Raw genomic sequence first — 19,720 nt, forward strand, 5'->3', positions numbered from 1 at the left:
AAATTTTATCAAATTAATTTAGTCTTTTTATGACAGTGTGCAACTTAAGGTTTGGTATTTTTATTCAACATGAGTCTACGAAGAACGTTAAAAATTTAATTTCATTACATGGACAGTGCTACACAGCATTTCACTTTCTCTAAAGAAATAACTTCAAAATCCCAACACATTTCAGATCGCACAAGGCCAGTAGATGCTGTCTTTTTAAATGATTTCTTCCAAATCTCTTAGCAGGAGAGCTAAGAACCAGATGGTTATAAACCAGCCATTCAATTCCACAGTGACTGAGTCAGCTAGAAATAGAAGTTGTTCCAACTTCATTCAAGTTGTCTTTTGTATTGAACAATCAGTAAACAGAAATGTCTCCCATTATCCCCAAAGTAAAGGGACTGCTCATAAAAAGTGCTGGGTTGACATCACTTTAAACTGAAGTATTATGTTTATCCACAGACCATGTAACTCCAAGCAGCAGAAGTGAATATTTTTTTAATGTCACACCCAAATTTGACTTCTTAAATGCAATATATTTGATTTTGTCCTTTGTATGGATATACACCAGCTGTTACTTTGGGTTCTATAAACCAAACTTCAACAATTTAAAGTCATATTTGACGACACAACTGAACAATTATCAAAATCTACTAGTTGTTTTACTTGCTTGCTTCTATTAAATTAGCTTTATTACCACAAACGTGAGAAGTTGTACAATCGGGGATGAGTGAGTACCTCAAATAGTAGAACCTTTAGGGGCGCCTGGGTGGCTCAGTCAGTTAAGCGTCTGCCTTTGGCTTCGGTTGTGATCCCAGGGTCCTGGGATCGAGCCCTGTGTTGAAGACCCTGCCTCTCCCTTTCCCTCTGCCCCCTTCCCTGCTTGTGTGCTCTTTCTCTCTCTCTCTCAAATTAAATAAATAAATAAATAAATAAATAAATCTTAAAAAAAATAGAACCTTTATATGAGGGACCTTTCCTTCATTCATAAACATAAGTTGAACCCTTCCAAAATTAAATAATCTATGTGATTCACAGGATTTTCTAATTGGGAAATAGAAATGCTTTAAAAAAATCAAATAAAAAACACTTTTGGTGAAATCATACATGCATGTTTTCTTCATTATAGCATTCATGAATAATGATTGGACTTTATAGTGGGTCCTATTTGCCTAACTCCAAGAACAGTCTCTTTGTGTAGTGTCTAAATCTTTAACAGAGAGGCCTAAGTTCATTTACGTTTACAGGTTCTGTGCCAGAGGTGAGAGCCAACACAGCTTTGTAATTGCCTATGTAGTAAAAGTGCTAATCAAAATAAAGACTTCGATGCATTCCTATTACCTTTCATTTTGAATTAAAGAATGATTTTTGACTGTATCCCTTTTGAACTTATTTGTGGTAGGAAAGATCATTTGAAGCATGAGAAGCAGAAAAACATAGAAAATCCTCTGGGGCAAAAATGGTTTCTTAAAACAATCAGCAATAATAACGTAAGACACAAATATATTTTATTGACTAATACAAAAGGTTATGGGGGGAATATGTTATTTTATTTTATTTTATTTTATTTTATTTTATTTTATTTTATTTTATTTTATTTTTTTAAAGATTTTATTTATTTATTTGACAGAGAGAGACACAGCGAGGGAGGGAACACAAGCAGGGGGAGTGGGAGAGGGAGAAGCAGGCTTCCTGCAGAGCAGGGAGCCCGATGCGGGACTCGATCCCAGGACCCTGTCATTTTAGAGAGTAATGATCTCTTAGAAATAAGGATATGGAATTTGGGAAATACAATGTGGACAAATTGATACCCAGGTATTTTGGGTACAAAGTAATACACAAATATTTTTAAAATTTAATTATAAATATATGGATATACTGGGGCTTGGGATTTACTCAAATATTTTTCATTTTTAATATGTGAGAATTGATATTCAATTCATGAATATTCCATTACATATTTTGGATGGAAGAAACTATAAAAATAACTTCATTATATTACAGAATAAATTCAATGCTTCAAATAATTATTTCGGAAATTAACCAGGTTGCTCAGACTTTAAATACAACTTGCCTTAAATTATTTGGAGACAAGTTTTCAGGTTTCATATGCAGGCAAACCACATTCTAATGTGCTTCACTTCATTGTGCTGAGCCGATGTCGAGTTTTTTTTACAAATTGAAGGTTCCTTGGCAACCCTGCATCAAACAAGTCTATCGACACCGTTTTCCCAACAGCATTTGCTCACTTTGTGTCTCTGGGTCACATTTTGGTAATTCTGGCAGTATGTCAAACTTTTTTGTTATTATTATACTTGTTATGTTGATCTCTGATCAGTGATCTTTGATGGTATTATTGTAATCGTTTTGGGACGGCACAAACTGCGCCCATACAAGATGGCGAGCTCAGCTGATAAATGGTGTGTGTGTTCTGAGCACTCCGCTGGCTGGCTGTTCCCCTTCCTCCTTCTCCTCTGGCCTCCCTCTTCCCTGAGACACAAAAATACTGAAATTCGGCCTATTAATTAATGGCATCTCAGTGTTCGAGTGAAAGCAAGAGTCACATATCTCTCATTTTAAATCAAAAGGCAGAAATGGTTAAACTTGGTGAGGAAGGCATGTCAAAAGCTGAGATAGGCAGAAGCGAAGCCTCTTGCACCAGTTAGCCATGTTGTGACTGCAAAGGAGAAGTTCTGGAAAGAAATTAAAAGTGCCACTCCAGTGAAGACATGAGTAATAAGAAAGCAAAACAGCTTTCTTGCTGATACAGAGAAAGTTGTAGTGGTCTGGAGAAAAGATCAAACCTGTCGACATCCCCTTAACCCAAAGCCTAATCCAGAGCAAGGCCCAAACTCTCTTTAGTGTGTGAGGGCTGAGAGATGAGGAAGCTGCAGAAGAAAAGTTTGAAGCTAGCAGAGGATGGTACATAAGGTTTAAAGGAAAGAAGCCCTCTTCATCACGTAAAAGTGCAAGGTGAAGCAGAAAGAGCTGATGTAGAAGCTGTAGCAAGTTATTTAGAAGATCTACCTAAGCGGGCGCCTGGGTGGCTCAGTTGGTTAAGCGACTGCCTTCGGCTCAGGTCATGATCCTGGAGTCCCTGGATCGAGTCCCGCATCGCATCGGGCTCCCTGCTCGGCAGGGCATCTGCTTCTCCCTCTGACCCTCCTCCCTCTCATGCTCTCTGTCTCTCATTCTCTCTCTCTCAAATAAATAAATAAAATATTAAAAAAAAAAAAAGATCTACCTAAGCTATTTCATGAAGGTAGCTACACTAAACAACAGATTTTCTGTATAGATAGAAAGAGCCTTATACTGGAAGAAGATGCCATCTAGGACTTTCATAGCTAGAGAGGAGAAGTCAATGCTTGGCTTTAAAAATTCAAGGGACAGGCTGACTTGTTAGGAGGTAATGCAGCTGGTGACTTTAAGTTGAAGCCAGTGCTCATTTGTCATTCTGAAAATCCTAGGGCCTTTGACAATTATGCTAAATCTATTCTGCCTATGCTCTGTAAATGGAACATCAAAGCCTTGATGATGGCACATCTGTGTACAACATGGTTTACTGAATATTTTAAGCCCATTGTTGAGACCTACTGCTCAGAAAATAGGATTTCTTTCAAAATATTACTGCTATGACAATGCATCTGGTCACTCAAGAGCTGTGACAGAGATGTACAATGAGATCAATGTTGTTTTCATGTCTGCTAACACAACATCCATTCTGTAGCTCATGCATGAAGGAGATATTTTGACTACAGCTGCCACAGATAGTGGTTCCTTTGGTGGATCTGGGCAAAGTCAATTGAAAACTTTCTGGAAAGAATCCACCATTTTAGATGTCAGTAAGTACATTCATTAATTCATGGGAAGGAGTCAAAGTATCAACAACAACAGGAGTCTGGGAGAAGCTGTTTCCAACCCTCATGGATGACCTGCAGATGTGGTAGAAATAGCAAGAGAACTCGAATCAGAAGTGGAGCCTGAAGGTTGACTGGATTGCTACAATCTCATACTAAAAGTTTAATGGGTGAAGAGTGATTTCTTATGGATGAGCAAGGAAAGTGGTTTATTGATATAGAATCTACTGCTGAAGATGCTGTGAAGATTATTGAAATGACAACAAAGGATTTAGAATACTCCCCATAAATTTAGTGATAAAGCAGAGCCAGGTTTGGAGAGGATTGAGTCCAATTTTGAAAGAAGTTCTACTGTGGGTAAAATGCTATCAAACAGCATTGCATGCTGCAGAGAAATTGTTGTGGAAGGAAGAGTCAATCGATGTGCAAACTTCATCATCTTATTTCAAGAAACAGCCACAGGCACCCACCACCCTGATCAGTCAAAACTGAGGCTAGATGCTCCATCAGCAGAAAGATTATGACTCGCTGAAAGTTCAGATGGTGGTTAGCATTTTTTAGCAATAAAATATTTTTAAATTAAGGTATGTACATTTTTTAGTCATAATGCTATTGCACACTTAATAGACTACAGGGTAGTATAAACATAACTTTTATTTACACTGGGAACCTACAAAATTCATTTGACTCACTTTATTACAACATTCACTTTATTGTGGTGGTCTGGAACCAAACCTGCAATATTTCTAAAGTATTGCTAGACATAGTTGAGCCTCTTTTTCCTTTTCTCTCTTTTCCTTAATGAAGGTAAGCAGAATCTATTAGCCAGATTTTAGGTTTCCAACATCTAAGCCATCTGCTCCTTCATTTTCTAGGCATTGACTTGAGATTGGAACATACTCAAAAAGAGGATCAACGGGTCTCTTTTCAATTAATAGGCAAACTCCAGAAATTCTTATTTGTGTTCCACAATATTCTACTCATAGAGTTATTGCAGTAGACCTGGTGGGCCATGGAAATTTACACACACACACATACACACACACACACAGAGCACAATGATCATTTACTCCCCCTGCACACCATCAAAAACACACAACAATCTGTTATTTGGCAATTGAAACAATTTTCCCAATGGGGCTGCCAAATTAGCCTCTCAAACTCGTTTTTAAAAAAATCATCTCTTAGGAAAAGCTGAATGATAAATATATCATTATAACAAACTTAAATACAAATTTTTACACATTCATTACTTCATTAATTCAACAAATTTTGATTAGCACTATGTTGCTGGGTATTCTGAGGTGAGAAAGAAAATATGGTCATGTCTTCATTGAGCTTAAATCTGACAGAGATTGTGAACGGGCTGTGTGAAGTCCGAGGTCAGGGTGCTGTGGATGTGGAGAGCAGAGGCACTAAGTAAGACGAGGGGGCAAGAAGCATCACATACTGGGGCCAAAATGGAAGCCAATGGGGAGGTGGTTGGGAGATGTGTGTGTGCAGGGGGCCCAACAGGCTTGGGAGGAGCTCATGCAAGGAGTCCGTCTTAGAAGGGGCAGCATACACATATGTACCCTTGCCCATGTTTCTTTGTGCTCATAAAACATACACAAGCTATACAGGCACACATCTAGGATGATTTTCGTTGTTTGTCCTTACTGCTGTCAGTTTCTTTTTACCATATTAGAATATACCAAACACTTTTTTTCCCCTGCAAGTCCCTCCCTACCCTGTTTTTAACTTAAAAAATATATATATATATATATCACAGATGACCTTAGAGACAGCCTAGATATATTTTTTACTGCAAGGTTTTTTTGAGATAATTGTAGATTCACATGTAGTAATAAAAAATATTACAGAGAGATTCTGTGTAAACTTTGCCCACTTTCCCCCAATGGTACTATTTTGCAAAATTATAGTATAATATCACAGCCAAGATACTGACATTGAGAGTGTACTGATCTTATTCTGATTTCCCCAGTTGTACTTGTACTTGTACGTGTAAGTTCTATACAACTTGCCACCCACGTAGGTTTGTTTATGTACCATTACAATCAGGGTAACTGCCCAGTGCCAATACAAGCTCATGTAACTTTCATGACCATACGTCCCCCTGAGTCCCCATACCCCCAATCCCATTCCTAACCTCTGCAACTACTCTGTCCTCCATCTGTAAAATTTGTCATTTCACAGATGTTATGTAAATGGAATCCCGAATACATATTTTGGGATTGGCTTTTTTTCCCCTTGGCATAATTCAGTCAAGATTTATCCAGGTTGCTACTTTTATCAATAGTTTGTTCCTTTTTATTGTTGAGGATTTCATGGTGTGAGTGTACCACAGTTTATAAAAGACATCTGGGTTCTTTCGAGTTAGGGGCTATTATGAGCAAAGCTATTATGAGTACTTTTTGTATGTGTGTACGTGTATGTGTGAACACAAGTTTCCTTTTTTTTCCTGAGATAAATGTCCAAAACTGCAATTGCTGGATTGTGTAATGATGACATATTTAATTTTATAAGAAGCTGCTAACCACTTTCCAGAGTGTGTACCATTTTACGTTTCAGCCAGCAATGTATGAGTGATCTAGTTTCTCTTCAACCTCACAAGCATTTGGTGGTGGTACTTTTTAAAAAATTTTAGCTGTTCTGGGGGTGCCTGGGTGGCTCAGTCGTTAAGCGTCTGCCTTCGGCTCAGGTCATGATCCCAGGGTCCTGGGATCGAGCCCCGCATCGGGCTCTCTGCTCCGTGGGAAGCCTGCTTCTCCCTCTCCCACTCCCCCTGCTTGTGTTCCCTCTCTTGCTATGTCTCTCTGTGTCAAATAAATAAAATCTTTTAAAAAAAAATTTTTAGTTGTTCTGATAAGTGCACAGTGATATCTTATTGTGGTTTTTAATTTGCATTTCCCTGATGACTGACTGACTTAAAAAAATTGGATACATTCATTCACACGTTCACATATCATAATTTCATATAGGTGGGATAGTTTATATGCTGGGTTTTTTCTTCTGTTCATTTTCTTTTCTTCTCCTTTTTTGTTATTGCATTTTTTTCCCAGCTTCCTTTTCCACCCACCTCCTTATTATCCCCTCTTACCCCAGGTAACTCTTGGTAAAACACATGCTATCTCTCGCGTTGTTTCTTTTACAAATGTGATTATTCAGCATACACTTCTCTGCTGGTTTGTTTTGCTTGAAGTACTAAAATTCATAGAAATGTCTTCCAGTTAATTGGCTTAATTAGAATTCTTTCTGGATATTGCATAATATTTCACGATAAGGATGTACCATAATTTGTTCAAGTATTTTCTTGATAGCCATTCATTTGTTTCCAATTTTGTTGTCATTACACATAATTTGCTTAAACCTATGACCTCATGTGCTGGTACGTATGTTTCTACGGGATATGCTCCCAAAGACGCTCAGTGAGTCAAGGGAGTGCATACTTATTTAATAGCAGTTGCCAGTTTTCTTGAAAAAAAAATTGAGGCAATTCGCATACTCACTAGCCATCATGAGAATACACTTTGATCTGCATTCGCATTTAAATGTGAGAGCTCCTTCTAATTTTGGCTTTAACTGTATCGCTGTTTTGATTTTCACATCTGTGACTGCTTTACAGTTGGAGTCTTTTTTCCAAATGATTTTGCCATTTTATCAGCAGACATGGACTATTGGTCTTAACATAGATCTAAAAATATAATTTGCTAGAAGTACTCAAATTCCCTGTTTATGTGTTTCAATTCCTTTCTTTTTTTCTATTGTCATATGCCATGAAGTTAAGAAGATTTAATAAAATCGTGCCATTGTTTCTTAAGCACTTTTACTACTAGCTTCAAGCAGACTGCTATATCTACATACACAAAAGTGATTTAAAACACCAATAATTCGAATAAATCATAATTCAAATGAGTTGAAAACTCTTTGCCAGGAATTCAAATAAACCTGTTCTTTTATTTTTACATTTGGATCTAGTTTCAGCCTCACTGTCTGGAAATTCTTCTCTTGAAAATTAAGGCCATTTTGTTTTAGGGAAGGAGTCTTTGTTTCTCCAAAATCTTACATGACCCATGAAACCAACACCACCACACACACAAAAAATAAAAATAATCTTGTAATCTTAAAAAGCTTCCAATGTTAGACTTGTGGGGTACAACTCTGTGTCTGAATTTCAGAAACATAATTCAGTATCATTCTTATCTGAAGTAACAGACTTGACTATTGCATTTGTACCCACAACATGGCTCAATATAATTTTAAAACTGTAAAGCAGTAGTGAAAATTGAAGTATACAAACAATAGTGAAAATTATCTTTTATCTTTTTTGGAAAACCAATTTTCTGGTTGTTAGTTTTAATATGACACATTATCTAAGAGCTCAGAGCAAAGTGAAGTGGTGAGACAGTTTTAAGACAGTGAACAAGAAGGCACAAATACTTTTGGATGTTAATAAATGATACCAGCAAGGCTGGGACAGGTTCTCTTATGAAATGGAATTGATATCACCAGTTAACAGACTTCTATGCAATGCCAAAAGTCAATTTTAAATGATGAAGTGAAGGCAGATGATGAGCGAAGGGAAGTATGGCAAAAGGGATTAAAGGCATCCAAGGAAAAACACGTTGACAAATTGCAATTCAGTTTAGCAAAACTAAGAAAAGTGTAGGTGGGGAGGTGTGAACAATTTTATTTAGGCAAGGTGATATTATCAAGTTTAGAATAATAGAATCTGGTATTAATTACACCTATAAACTTTAACTATAAATCCAGAAGCTTTACTTCCTTAAAAAAAGTACTCAGTAAGGCTTCTACTAAGGACTTCACCATAATTTTAAATTCACATCTTTCGAAGCCTTGGTGCTTTTTGCTTCCATCCATTATAAAATGAATGCACCATTTCATTGAGCAAAATCTTTAAAAAGCTATAATAAGCCAACTAATACATTGCATAGCACAGGGATTTCAAAATGAAAAATACTACAGGTTCAAACTATAAACTGCCGTGTGTCTCAATGATGTCAGAGTGCTTTATGGGTTGGGATGCTAAAATTCAATCTGAAATGTATTTAGTTGTAGTACTGAGAATCCATGAAAGCAACCAATTGCTCAAAGTTCAGTTTTGGAATGTCTGGGGACTTCAGCTGTGCTTTGCCCCACACTTTCCCATGACAGCGCTATTATTTTCCCACCAAACGCTTACAGCTGCACCCGGCAGGAACCAGAATACAAGTCACAAGCTTGCCCTAACAACATCTCCCAGGCACTGTTTACTTAATTCTTCAAGCTTGAATAGAAACCTCAAGAGTCCTCAGACCACCCGGGAGCAAAATCCAGACACAGACAGATAATAAACAAGCACCCAAAACATCTGTAGAAATCAATACATTGAGCTTCTCCCTAAAGTTTTCCACAGCACAGTCTTATCACAATAAGCCTTCCTATTCAGTGGTATAACTTAATCCATCTGGGCCATTGTCTCTGAAGCAGTTCAATTTCCACAAGTTGTAGACAGGGCTATAATTGCTTACCTGACTCACAGGCAAACGTCTTTGACGTTTCATCATGAAAGATAATTGCCACTGCATGCTTCTTTGTCTCTCGAGGCAGTCTGGTTATATTTTTGATGTTGTGCAGTTCCGTTACCTTGAAAGAAAAATATTTTTCACTTAGTGTACAGGAGACGCTGTATACGGGAGTGGTGAAACAAAATGATCAGTTACTACTCTCTTAAGCCACTTTCCACTGCATATTTATACCCTTTTCCAATTAACTGTAGCCAAAAACGATGGAGAACGGAACAAGCATGTCTTCTCCTCTGCCCTCAATGTTGGGCATTTGCTGAATTTTGAAATATTCTAAAAATTATGTAGAATAACTCCATGAAAGCAAGGACTCTGTGTTTTTATGAAAATTGTATCTTCTGCCAACAAGAGGAGGTGTGGCACACTCAAGATTCTCAATACATTTTTGTTAAATACTCCTTGGATTCAATCTCTCTCTTTTCTCCTAACTCCCATCCATTGTGCAAGTTCCTGGTGGGACGAGAGTCACGACGCAACCGACACCGGTCAACTGGCAGAAAACGTGACCTCAAAATCAGAGGTCATAAATATAAGCAATGGACCTGCTTCCCAGAAAAATGCACATGGTGTTCATAAGCCCGTGCACCTACTACTACCTCAGCCCGTTCTTCCACCAAGGCCCATCCATGATTCATGCACCCAGGTTAGCAATACTTTATTCTTTTGGCAATTAATAAATATTTAATAAACTTACTTATTCTAGCTCCAAACTGTCTGTGGGCACAAGTTCTTCTGCTACAACTCGTGCCCCTTTACTTTTTCTCCACGGTCCAGAGAAATGGACAAATGTGTACTCTCTCAACTACTCTGCAAACCTACTGCAATAATAACATTACACGAGTGACATTTTTTTTAATCTACTTGTCAACATGCTGAATGCTATTTCTTCTAACACAAAAGATTTGACAGGTTCATTTTCATTTTCACTTAGTTCAAATATTTAAAAATCTCTCTTGAGGTTTCTTCTTGGACCCATGTACTGATTAAAAGTGTGTTGTTTAATCTCCACATATTTGGGGATTTTCCAGCTATCATACCATTATTGATTTCCAGTTTAATTCCATTGTGGTCTGATTGCAGATAGTGTATGATTTCTATTCTTTTATATTTGTGTAGATATGTTTAATGGCCCAGAGTGTGGTGCATCTTGGTGAATGTTCCATGCGAGCTGGAAGAACGTGTTCTGTTGTTTGTTGACTTTGTCTATAGATGTCCATTATATACAGTCGATTGATGGTGCTGTTGAGTTCAACAATGTCCTTACTGATTTTCTGCCTGCTGGACCTGTCCATTTGTGAGGGAGGAGTATAGAAGACTCCAACTCTGATAGTGCATGCAACTATTTCTCTTCCTAGTTCTATCAGTTTTGGACTCACGTTGTTTGATGCTCTGTTAGGTGCACACACGCTAAAAATTGTTATGCCTTCTTGTAGGATTGACCAATTTATCAATATGTAATGACTTTCTTTATCCCTGATAACCTTCCTTGCTTCAAAGTCTTGTCTGAAATTAAAATAGCCACCCCCTTTTTATTTTTTTATTTTATTATGTTAATCACCATACATTACATCATTAGTTTTTGATGTAGTGTTCTACCCCCTTTTTAAATTAATGTTAGTGTTATATTTTTAATGAATTTTTATTTTTTATTTCTTTTCTTTTCTTTTTTTTTTTTAAGATTTTATTTATTTATTTGACAAAGAGAGACACAGCGAGAGAGGGAACACAAGCGGGGGGGGGAGTGGGAGAGGGGGAAGCAGGCTTCCCGCTGAGCAGGGAGCCTGATGTGGGGCTCGATCCCAGGACCCTGGGATCATGACCTGAACCGAAGGCAGACGCTTAATGACTGAGCCATGCAGGCACCCCTTTATTTAATTAATTAATTTATTTGACAGAGAGAGACACAGTGAGAGAGGGAACACAAGCAGGGGGAGTGGGAGAAAGAGAAGCAGGCTTCCCACAGAGCCCGATGAGGAGCTCAGTCCAAGGACCCCAGGATCATGACCTGGGCCGAAGGCAGACACTTAAAGACTGAGCCACCCAGGTGCCCCTTTAATGAATTTTTACATTTTATTTTTTGATTAATGTTAGCATAGTATATTTTTCAATATCTCTTTACTGTTAATCTTTATATTTATATTTAAGGTGGGTTTCTTTTTGAAAACATGTAGTTGGATCTTGTTTTTGGATCCACTCTGACAATCTCTGTCTTTTTAGACCATTGATGTTCAAAGTGATCACTGATATAGCTGTATTAATATCTACCATATTTGTTACTGTTTTGTTTGTTGCCCTTGCTCTTTGTTCCTATTTTGCCTTCTACTCTTTTTCTGCATTTTATTATTTTAATTATGCATTTTATATGGTTCTACTTTTTCTCCTTTCCTGTAATTTTTTTCTTCATAGCCAGACATGATGTGTTGGGTAAAAGGAATTGCTATAATGAGGTGCTTAGTGGCGAGGTGATGAGGTGTGGTGGGAGGGGAAGCGTTCTCCAGCCCCAGGGTAAAGTCTGGGTTTTGGATTTCAAAGGTGTTTCTCAGTCCTCCCCACCTGAGGTGGGAGAGGATGGCTAGCATGGGCAGGAATTGGCATTTCCCTTGTCTTTGACAACAGTACTAGTTTTGACTTGCTTGATCCATGTTCAGTGCTTGTTACGTTAGGGCACATGCTCTAACTGCAAATGAAGGATTTTGTTGAAGGGAAAAGACTTAATTCCATTCATGACTTGCAAAGCCATCCTAAAAGCACCATCAGTCACCAACTAGTGTTCTAGGTGGAGAAAAATGTACAGATATATTTCATGTATTTTTTAAAATTTTAGTCTTCCATTTTTGAAGATGATACCTTTGATGTTGATGAGGACACGATAATATCAAAATAGTTAAAAGTATCAATTCGTGACCAGAAGTTGTACCCATGTCATATAAAAGAATGTCTGTAAAGTAAAACTATGTGGATACTTTTTAAAGAGCCTGCTGTTACCTGTCACATTCCCTTCTAAAATCTGTGGTGACCTAGACTTTCAGCATCATAAAATAACAAACCCACTACTCGGGGTTGCTGTGTAAGCTGTCCACAGGAGCCCTTTTATTCCTTGTTACAACGAATTTACAGTTCTGTCACAATGATGAGAAGCTAATTTTAATATATCCCTTTTTTTGACATTTGTTCTTCTCTTATGATTATCTCATTAAGATTAACATGCAAAATTATAATTGGTAAGATGAGTGATTTTAAGCAAAATAACCTACAAAACATTTGCTTCATATTTATGCATATATACAAATACTTGTACACATACATATACTATATATACTTTTTGTATCTATTTACATACCTAAGAATCTGAAAATACTCATTTCCTCTTCCAGGAAAGAAAAATTAGACACCAATATCTTACACTTTCTGAGGATTTATACCTTGGAGAGAAAGATGAGAATGCTTCTTTTGGAAAAATGATTCACATGTTGTATTTAAAGTACCTAAAGCATATTCTCAAATAAAGTTAAACTCTTTAATTTTTAAATGATTTGATAAGTGACTCATAATATTTAAGCTGAATTTTATTCTAACATAGCACACTGAAGTTATATTTGAAAAAGAGTTATTATTCTCAAGTGTTATTAATTTTAGCTAAACAAAGGATCTTGCCAGAATTAAGTAGAGTCTAAAAGCAATGAAGATTATGTGTTGTCCAAGAATTCATGCAATTTATGGCAGGTGAGCATTACACTATCTAAGCTACATCATGTGTAACATCTAGTTGTACAAAACGATATCATAAAAGCATTTATTATTCTGCTCAAGGGCCATTCCCAAATATTTTATTTAATAATATAAAAGAATATTAGAACAGATATTGTGGGTCCCATCTTTTCTGTCCTTTCATAGCAAAAATCAACAAAACATATTAATGGGTAGCTTAGCAAAATGTAGCAAGCACTGGGGATTTTCTAACTTCTGCACCATAGGCAATCTGTCAGATGATGTAGTTTGAACACCGTGTTTGCTCTTCTGTAAAATTTACATTTGGAAATGCAGGCAACCTTTTCAAACAGACATTGTTACACTGGTTTCCAGAATAGTGCAAGACTCTTTGTTGTTGATCAATAGTGTGATGCTATGCACTTCAGTCAGTGCTCTAAGACATTAAAGAGATGCCAGGAAAGCAAAATACTTATGAGGGGGATAAAATTCTGTTTCTCACGTTGTCTTGGTTAGAACATTCAAGTGTTACACTAAATTATAAAATGTAATAAAATCACACTAGAAGTTTTTTTAAGAAGTTTGTATATCTCCAGAACTGCTTTTGTTTAATTCAAAATACACTTTAAAAAGTATTGTGAATCACAACAATTTAGGTCAAGATCTAATATATCTGAATCTCCTACCCTCACTTTTCCCTCTCAGTATCGTGCGGATTTACCACCCAGGAAGGAATTTTGTATTTTCTTAGATGAAAAGAACTTCTAAAATATTTTTAAATTTTTAAAATAAAAATGTTTTTATTAGTCTAAAACCTGTCAATGTGACATAAAAATAATCAACATTTATTAAAATTTTGAAATCCTAGAGCATTTCAATAATGTGTATCAATAAATTATTGCATCATTTAACAATGTATATTTCTAAATCCTGATTATTCACATATCTATAAAAGCACAAAATACAATCGAAGTTTAATAAAAGAGTTAATTACTTTAAATAAATATGAAATTAGCAAAATTTAATTGGAGGGAAATTACTTTCAAAGGATTCAGGCTGCTTAGGTCTAAGTCAATAAATGCCATGGTCAACAATTTAAAGGTCTTATTAAGTAATACAATTAAAACCCAAATTCAAGCATACCTAAATGGTGACTTTGCTAACTAGTGCTATTTAATTTTCATTTCAAAGAGTAATCCCTAAGGAATTCCCGGTGATAAAGTCAGAGAGCTCAAAGATGAAACACATAACCTTTTTCTGTAGGACTTCATAATTTAGTTGAGGTGATAAGATCACAAATAACAGTGACGAACCCTATGAAAGAATTAAAAACAGAGCTAAAGAAGCATGGAGGAACCACATCTGTATTTCTACAACCAGTTTGTGGACATGGCACCTGGATTTTAAAGTTGTCTCTCTATATAGAGACACCTCCCAAACCTTACTTGCCTGTCCTACTCTACTCACGTGGGTTGTATCTATTAACGATCACCATGAGAGAAATTAAAACATAAATTATTAAATGTTTATTTGCGTGTTTAAAATACTCATAAACTCATTGCATGATAACACGAATAACATTTAAAATAAAAAATTCCTCAAATAGGTAAAGAATGGTAATGTTTTCACATTTTTGCAAAACTCTTAATGTCTGGCTTAGCAGAAGACAGTTTGAAACTCATATCTTCTTCTGAATTCAGTCTGTTGCAATACATTGTTTTGATTAAGCATACATAGAAAACAAGTCCTCACCCAGACATGAGGTAGTAAAAGGGAAGAATAATTTAAGAGCATTTTAGCCAATCGTGGATATTCTTCTTTGATTCTATCTCCAAACCTGACAAATGCTTTCTTGAAGGTTATTGTCTTGCGTCACGTCATACACATTTACACTCTGTTGCATTAAAATCCACAGAACTCTTTTCAACTTTGGTCATTGTGAAAATATTGGTTTGCTGAGTTATGAAGATCTTACATTGCCATATTTCACTATTAACATAAAAATATTTGTTAATATCAACCTTAATTGCCACAGAAAAATTGGTAAGTTCTGAGTTGTCAAGCTCAAAAATGCAGACACAAGGTTCCCCAATTATCACTTGAAACCTTAAATTTTAGCATTGTTAATATTGCCAGTTGTTTTCCCTAAAGACAGGTTGGCTTGTTCATTTTTGAGAAAATGTCTGACGCCCAAATCTGAATGACCATAGTTTGTCAAGGACTATCGCTAGAACAGGTGTTCTTTGAAAAGAAATGAACTATTTTGCTTGTAACTTCAACAATCCCACCAGCGGTCCTACTGGGGATAACCACTGCACGTCAGTAGGTAACAGAAGTGTTTTTTAGGAGTTCTGGCTATTTTTTCCCAATAGAATACTAAAAAAATGTACTTAAGGATCTAGATTTCATAAAAGTAACCATTTTTACTGTCTCATCAAGGTCTTAAGTAAAATAAAAATAAAATTAGCATATGTATTTGTATATTTACTTATATGGGCGAGTCCATGGTGGTAAAGAATACAATGATTTTAGTCCCACTTATTTATTTTGGCTTTTGTTGCCTGAGGTTTTGATGTCATTTTAAAACAAAACAATGCAAAACAGAACAAAAAATAAAACAAAACAAAAAAGTCATTTCCCAGAATAATGTCAAGTAGCTTGTCCCCTGTGTTTTCTTCTAGGAATTTTATGGTTTCAGGCTTTACATTTACGGTTTTAATCCATTTTGAGTTGATTTTTGTGTATGGTGTAAGAGGAAGGTTCAGTTTCATCCCTTTGCATGTGTATATAAAAATATATATGTGTTTTTCTGGTCTCTCTATTCTGTTCTATTATTGGTCTATGTGTCTGTTTCTATGCGGTTACCATACTGTTTTAATTATGATAGCTTTGAATTACTACAGTTTCCAAAATAATTGGAAATGGAGAAGCACGATGTCTAAAGTTTTGTTTTTCTTTCTCAAGACTGCTTTGACTATTCAGAGTTTTTGTGGCTCCATATAAATTTTAGAATTGTTTCTTTTCTGTTTCTGTGAAAAATGTCACTGAAATTTTGATAGGGATTGTATTGAATCTGTGTATCACTTTGGGTAGTATGGGCATTTTAACAATATGAATTCTTCCAATACACGAACACAGGGTATTTCCATTTGTATCTTCCTCGATTTCTCTCATCAGTGATTTATGGTTTTCAGTGACAGATCTTTCATCTCTTGAGTTATACTTATTTCTAAGTGTTTTATTCTTTTTGCTGCTATTATGAATGGGATTGTTTTCTTGATTTCCTTTCTGGAGAGATCACTGTTGGTATAAAGAAATGCAACTGATTTTCATATGTTGATTTTGTACTCTGCAACTTTACTCCAATTCACCTATTAGTTCTAAGATTTTTTTTAATAGAGTCTTCAGGATTTTCTACATATAAGATCATGTCATCTGCAAACAGAACTAATTTTCTTTCTTTCTTTTCTTTCTTTCTTTCGATTTTGATGCCTTTTATTTCTTTTCTTGTCTAATTGCTCTAAGAAAAATAGAATAGAAGTGGTCAGAGTAGACATCCCAGCCTTGTACTAGATCTTAGAGTAAAAGTTTTCAGTTTTTCCCCACTGATTATGATGTTCGCTGTGAGCTTTTCATAAACATCTTTATTTTGCTAAAGAAATTTCCTTCTATACATATTTAGTTGAGAGGTTGTTTTAAAATCATGATTGGATGTTAAATCTGTCAGATGCTTTTCCTGCAGCTATTGAGATGACTGTATGTTTTTTATCTTTCATTCTGTTAACGTGGTGTATCACACTGACTGACTTACCTATGTTAAACCAACTTTGCATGCCTGGAATAAATCCTACCTGGACATGGTATGTAGTCTTTTTGATGTACTGTTGAATTTGGTTTGCTAGTATTTCATGGGGGATTTTTGCATCCACGTTCATCAGAGATATTAGCTCGTAGTTTTCTTTCCTTGTGGTGTCTTTGTCTAGCTTTGGTATCACAGTAATGTTGGACTTATGAAGTGAGTTTGGAAGCATTTTTTACTTATGTTTTTATTTATTTATTTATTTAATTTGGTATAGTTGACACACAATATTACATTAGTTTTAGGTATCCAACATGGTGATTCAACAACTCTATATGCTATGCTATGCTCACCAGAAGTGTAGCTACCATTTATCACCATGCACCCCTATTAAAATGCCATGGACTATATTCCTTATGCTGTACCTTTATTTCTGGGATTTATTAATTCTGTAACAGGAAGTATGAATCTCCCACTCCCTTTCACCCATTTTGCCCATCCCCTCACCCCTGTCCCCTATGGCAACCATCAAATTATTCTCTGTATTTATAGGTCTGATTCTACTTTTTGTTTGTTTATTCATTTGTTTTTTGTTTTTTGGTTTTTTTTTAGATTCCACATGTAAGTGAAATCATATGGTACTCATAAAAAAGCTTCTGCACAGCAAAGGAAATAATCAACAAATGAAAAGGCAATCTACAGATGAAGAAAATATTTGCAAGCCAATTAAGAGATTAATATCCAAAATGTACAAGGGTGTAACTCAATAGCAAAAGCAAATGCCCAGATAACCCAATTAAAACATGAGTGAAGGATCAAGGTGAAAAAAGCATATATACTGAAATTACTTTGAGTTTTAAAGTAACTTTTACCAATTTACTGTCATGACAATTGAGATTAGATACCTGTGTATTTAAGTGCTCAATTTCTTTCTATAAATCTAACTACATTTTGAAAAATGAAAGAAAGTTAACATTCAGACTTATTAAAAATAGATTAAAATGAATTAGACAATAAATTGCACTCTCCTTTCTTATTAATTTACTAATAATTCTATTAATCCTGGTATTTTGCTAATCTTCTATGGCTGTTTTAATTAAGTCAAAGGTTTTATTTTTGAGAATAAAATGGCACATTTTAGGAATTGGTTTAATAAAATGTTTACTTTATTAACTTTATTATTTATTTAACTTTATTCACTATCACTTTATTAGAATAGAGAATATTTATTTTTCTAGTAAGAAAAGGAGATGAGTATTTTACTAAATTTTAAAATTATTACAATTAATAAATCTTAATCTCTCCATGCTTAAGTCCTAAGCTTTCATAAAAGGAATTTAAATGTTGTTGGGGCACCTGGGTGGCTCAGTCCTTAAGCATCTGCCTTCAGCTCAGGTCATGATCCCTGGGTCCTGGGATTGAGCCCCACATCGGCTCCCTGCTAGGCGGGAGGCCTGCTTCTCCCTCTCCCACTCCCCCTGCTTGTGTTCCCTCTCTCACTGTGTTGCTCTCTGTCAAATAAATAAATTAAAAAAAAGAAAAGAATTTAAATGTTGGTATTACCCTATACATTGTATCTAATACAGTGTATCATTTGCAAAGAAATTTTATAATTGATTCTAGTAGAATTTACATCAATTTTCCAGTAGCTGCTTCTTTATATTAGTCTCCTGTCACTGAAAATCATGAATGTATAACATTAAAAAAATATAATGCATTCTTTAAGCTCCACGTGTCTCTGTGCTCTGATATTATGTGCTGCGATATAGTCCTCCAACATTTGCTATTTGACTACTGCAGCATATTTGTTATCAATACTTACAAGCTTTGTTTTTTATGCCTTTGAAAAATGTGTCTCTCAAATATTAAACCACATTATGAAATGCATCATCTAGAAAAGAGTGAGTATAGATAGAATTATAGTAGAACCGGAATTAACTATAATGGTCACCATTGGTTGTGTACGCAGCATCCCATTCCAGCTCCTTCATTCTTACCAGAACCTGATTTTGTTCAGCTATCTGCCCTTGCATCATGCAGCTCAAGTGCCCTGGTGGGAATCTCTCACCCCATGTACCATGGTAGAACTTGCTATTCTTCGGCTTATGGTCTCCTTGCTCATGATCAGCTTAGGAAAGAGGATATGACCGAAATATGACTAATGAGATGTGCAAGAAGTTTTCTGGTGGTTTCTTTTTTTTTTTTTTAAGATTTTATTTATTTATTTGACAGAGAGAGAGAGACAGTGAGAGAGGGAACACAAGCAGGGGGAGTGGGAGAGGAAGAAGCAGGTTCCCCGCTGAGCAGAGACCCTGGGATAATTACCTGAGCAGAAGGCTTAATGACTGAGCCACTCAGGCGCCCCTTTCTGGTGGTTTCTGATGAATGTTTTCTGAAATGGAGGTAGCATCAGGCTAAAGCCATCCCCCTCCTCCTGTGGATGTTGTCTGGATGTCATAATTCAGGAAAGCTACACCTATTATTCTACCAGTTAAAGATGAGGGCAATCCTCAGGTAGCAGAGTAGAGATGGGGGGAAAACACGTCTTTAATTTTCATTCTTGAACAAGAGTTACTGAATCAACCAACCCTAAAGCCGGTTTCTTTTTCTAGACATGCTGTCATATGTGATAATACTCTTCTGTAAGTCGTTTGATCTGGGTTTTCTGTTATTTGCAGCCAAAAACATTCTAGCTAAGAAAGTAAACCTATTGCTGAGCTTTCTTCATTTAACAATGGAAAAATGGAAAATGGCCATCCCTATCTGGATGGCCATCACACTGG

General features: G+C 35.9%; 1 protein-coding gene across 1 annotated transcript in view; it reads right to left on the reverse strand.

Annotated features, from left to right (window-relative positions):
* The window catches only part of DOK6 (docking protein 6), a 365,856-nt gene that overhangs the window by 215,233 nt on the left and 130,903 nt on the right, over positions 1-19,720 (reverse strand). The window contains exon 3 of the mRNA XM_064577838.1: positions 9,377-9,491. Within this exon, the coding sequence (XP_064433908.1) occupies positions 9,377-9,491 (115 nt within the window). The remainder of the gene's footprint in view (positions 1-9,376; positions 9,492-19,720) is intronic.

This window comes from Mirounga angustirostris, unplaced genomic scaffold (genome assembly GCF_029215605.1).
Source record: "Mirounga angustirostris isolate CCGP_5_RB_7025 unplaced genomic scaffold, mMirAng1.0.hap1 SCAF_14, whole genome shotgun sequence".
Classification (NCBI taxonomy): Eukaryota; Metazoa; Chordata; class Mammalia; order Carnivora; family Phocidae; genus Mirounga; species Mirounga angustirostris.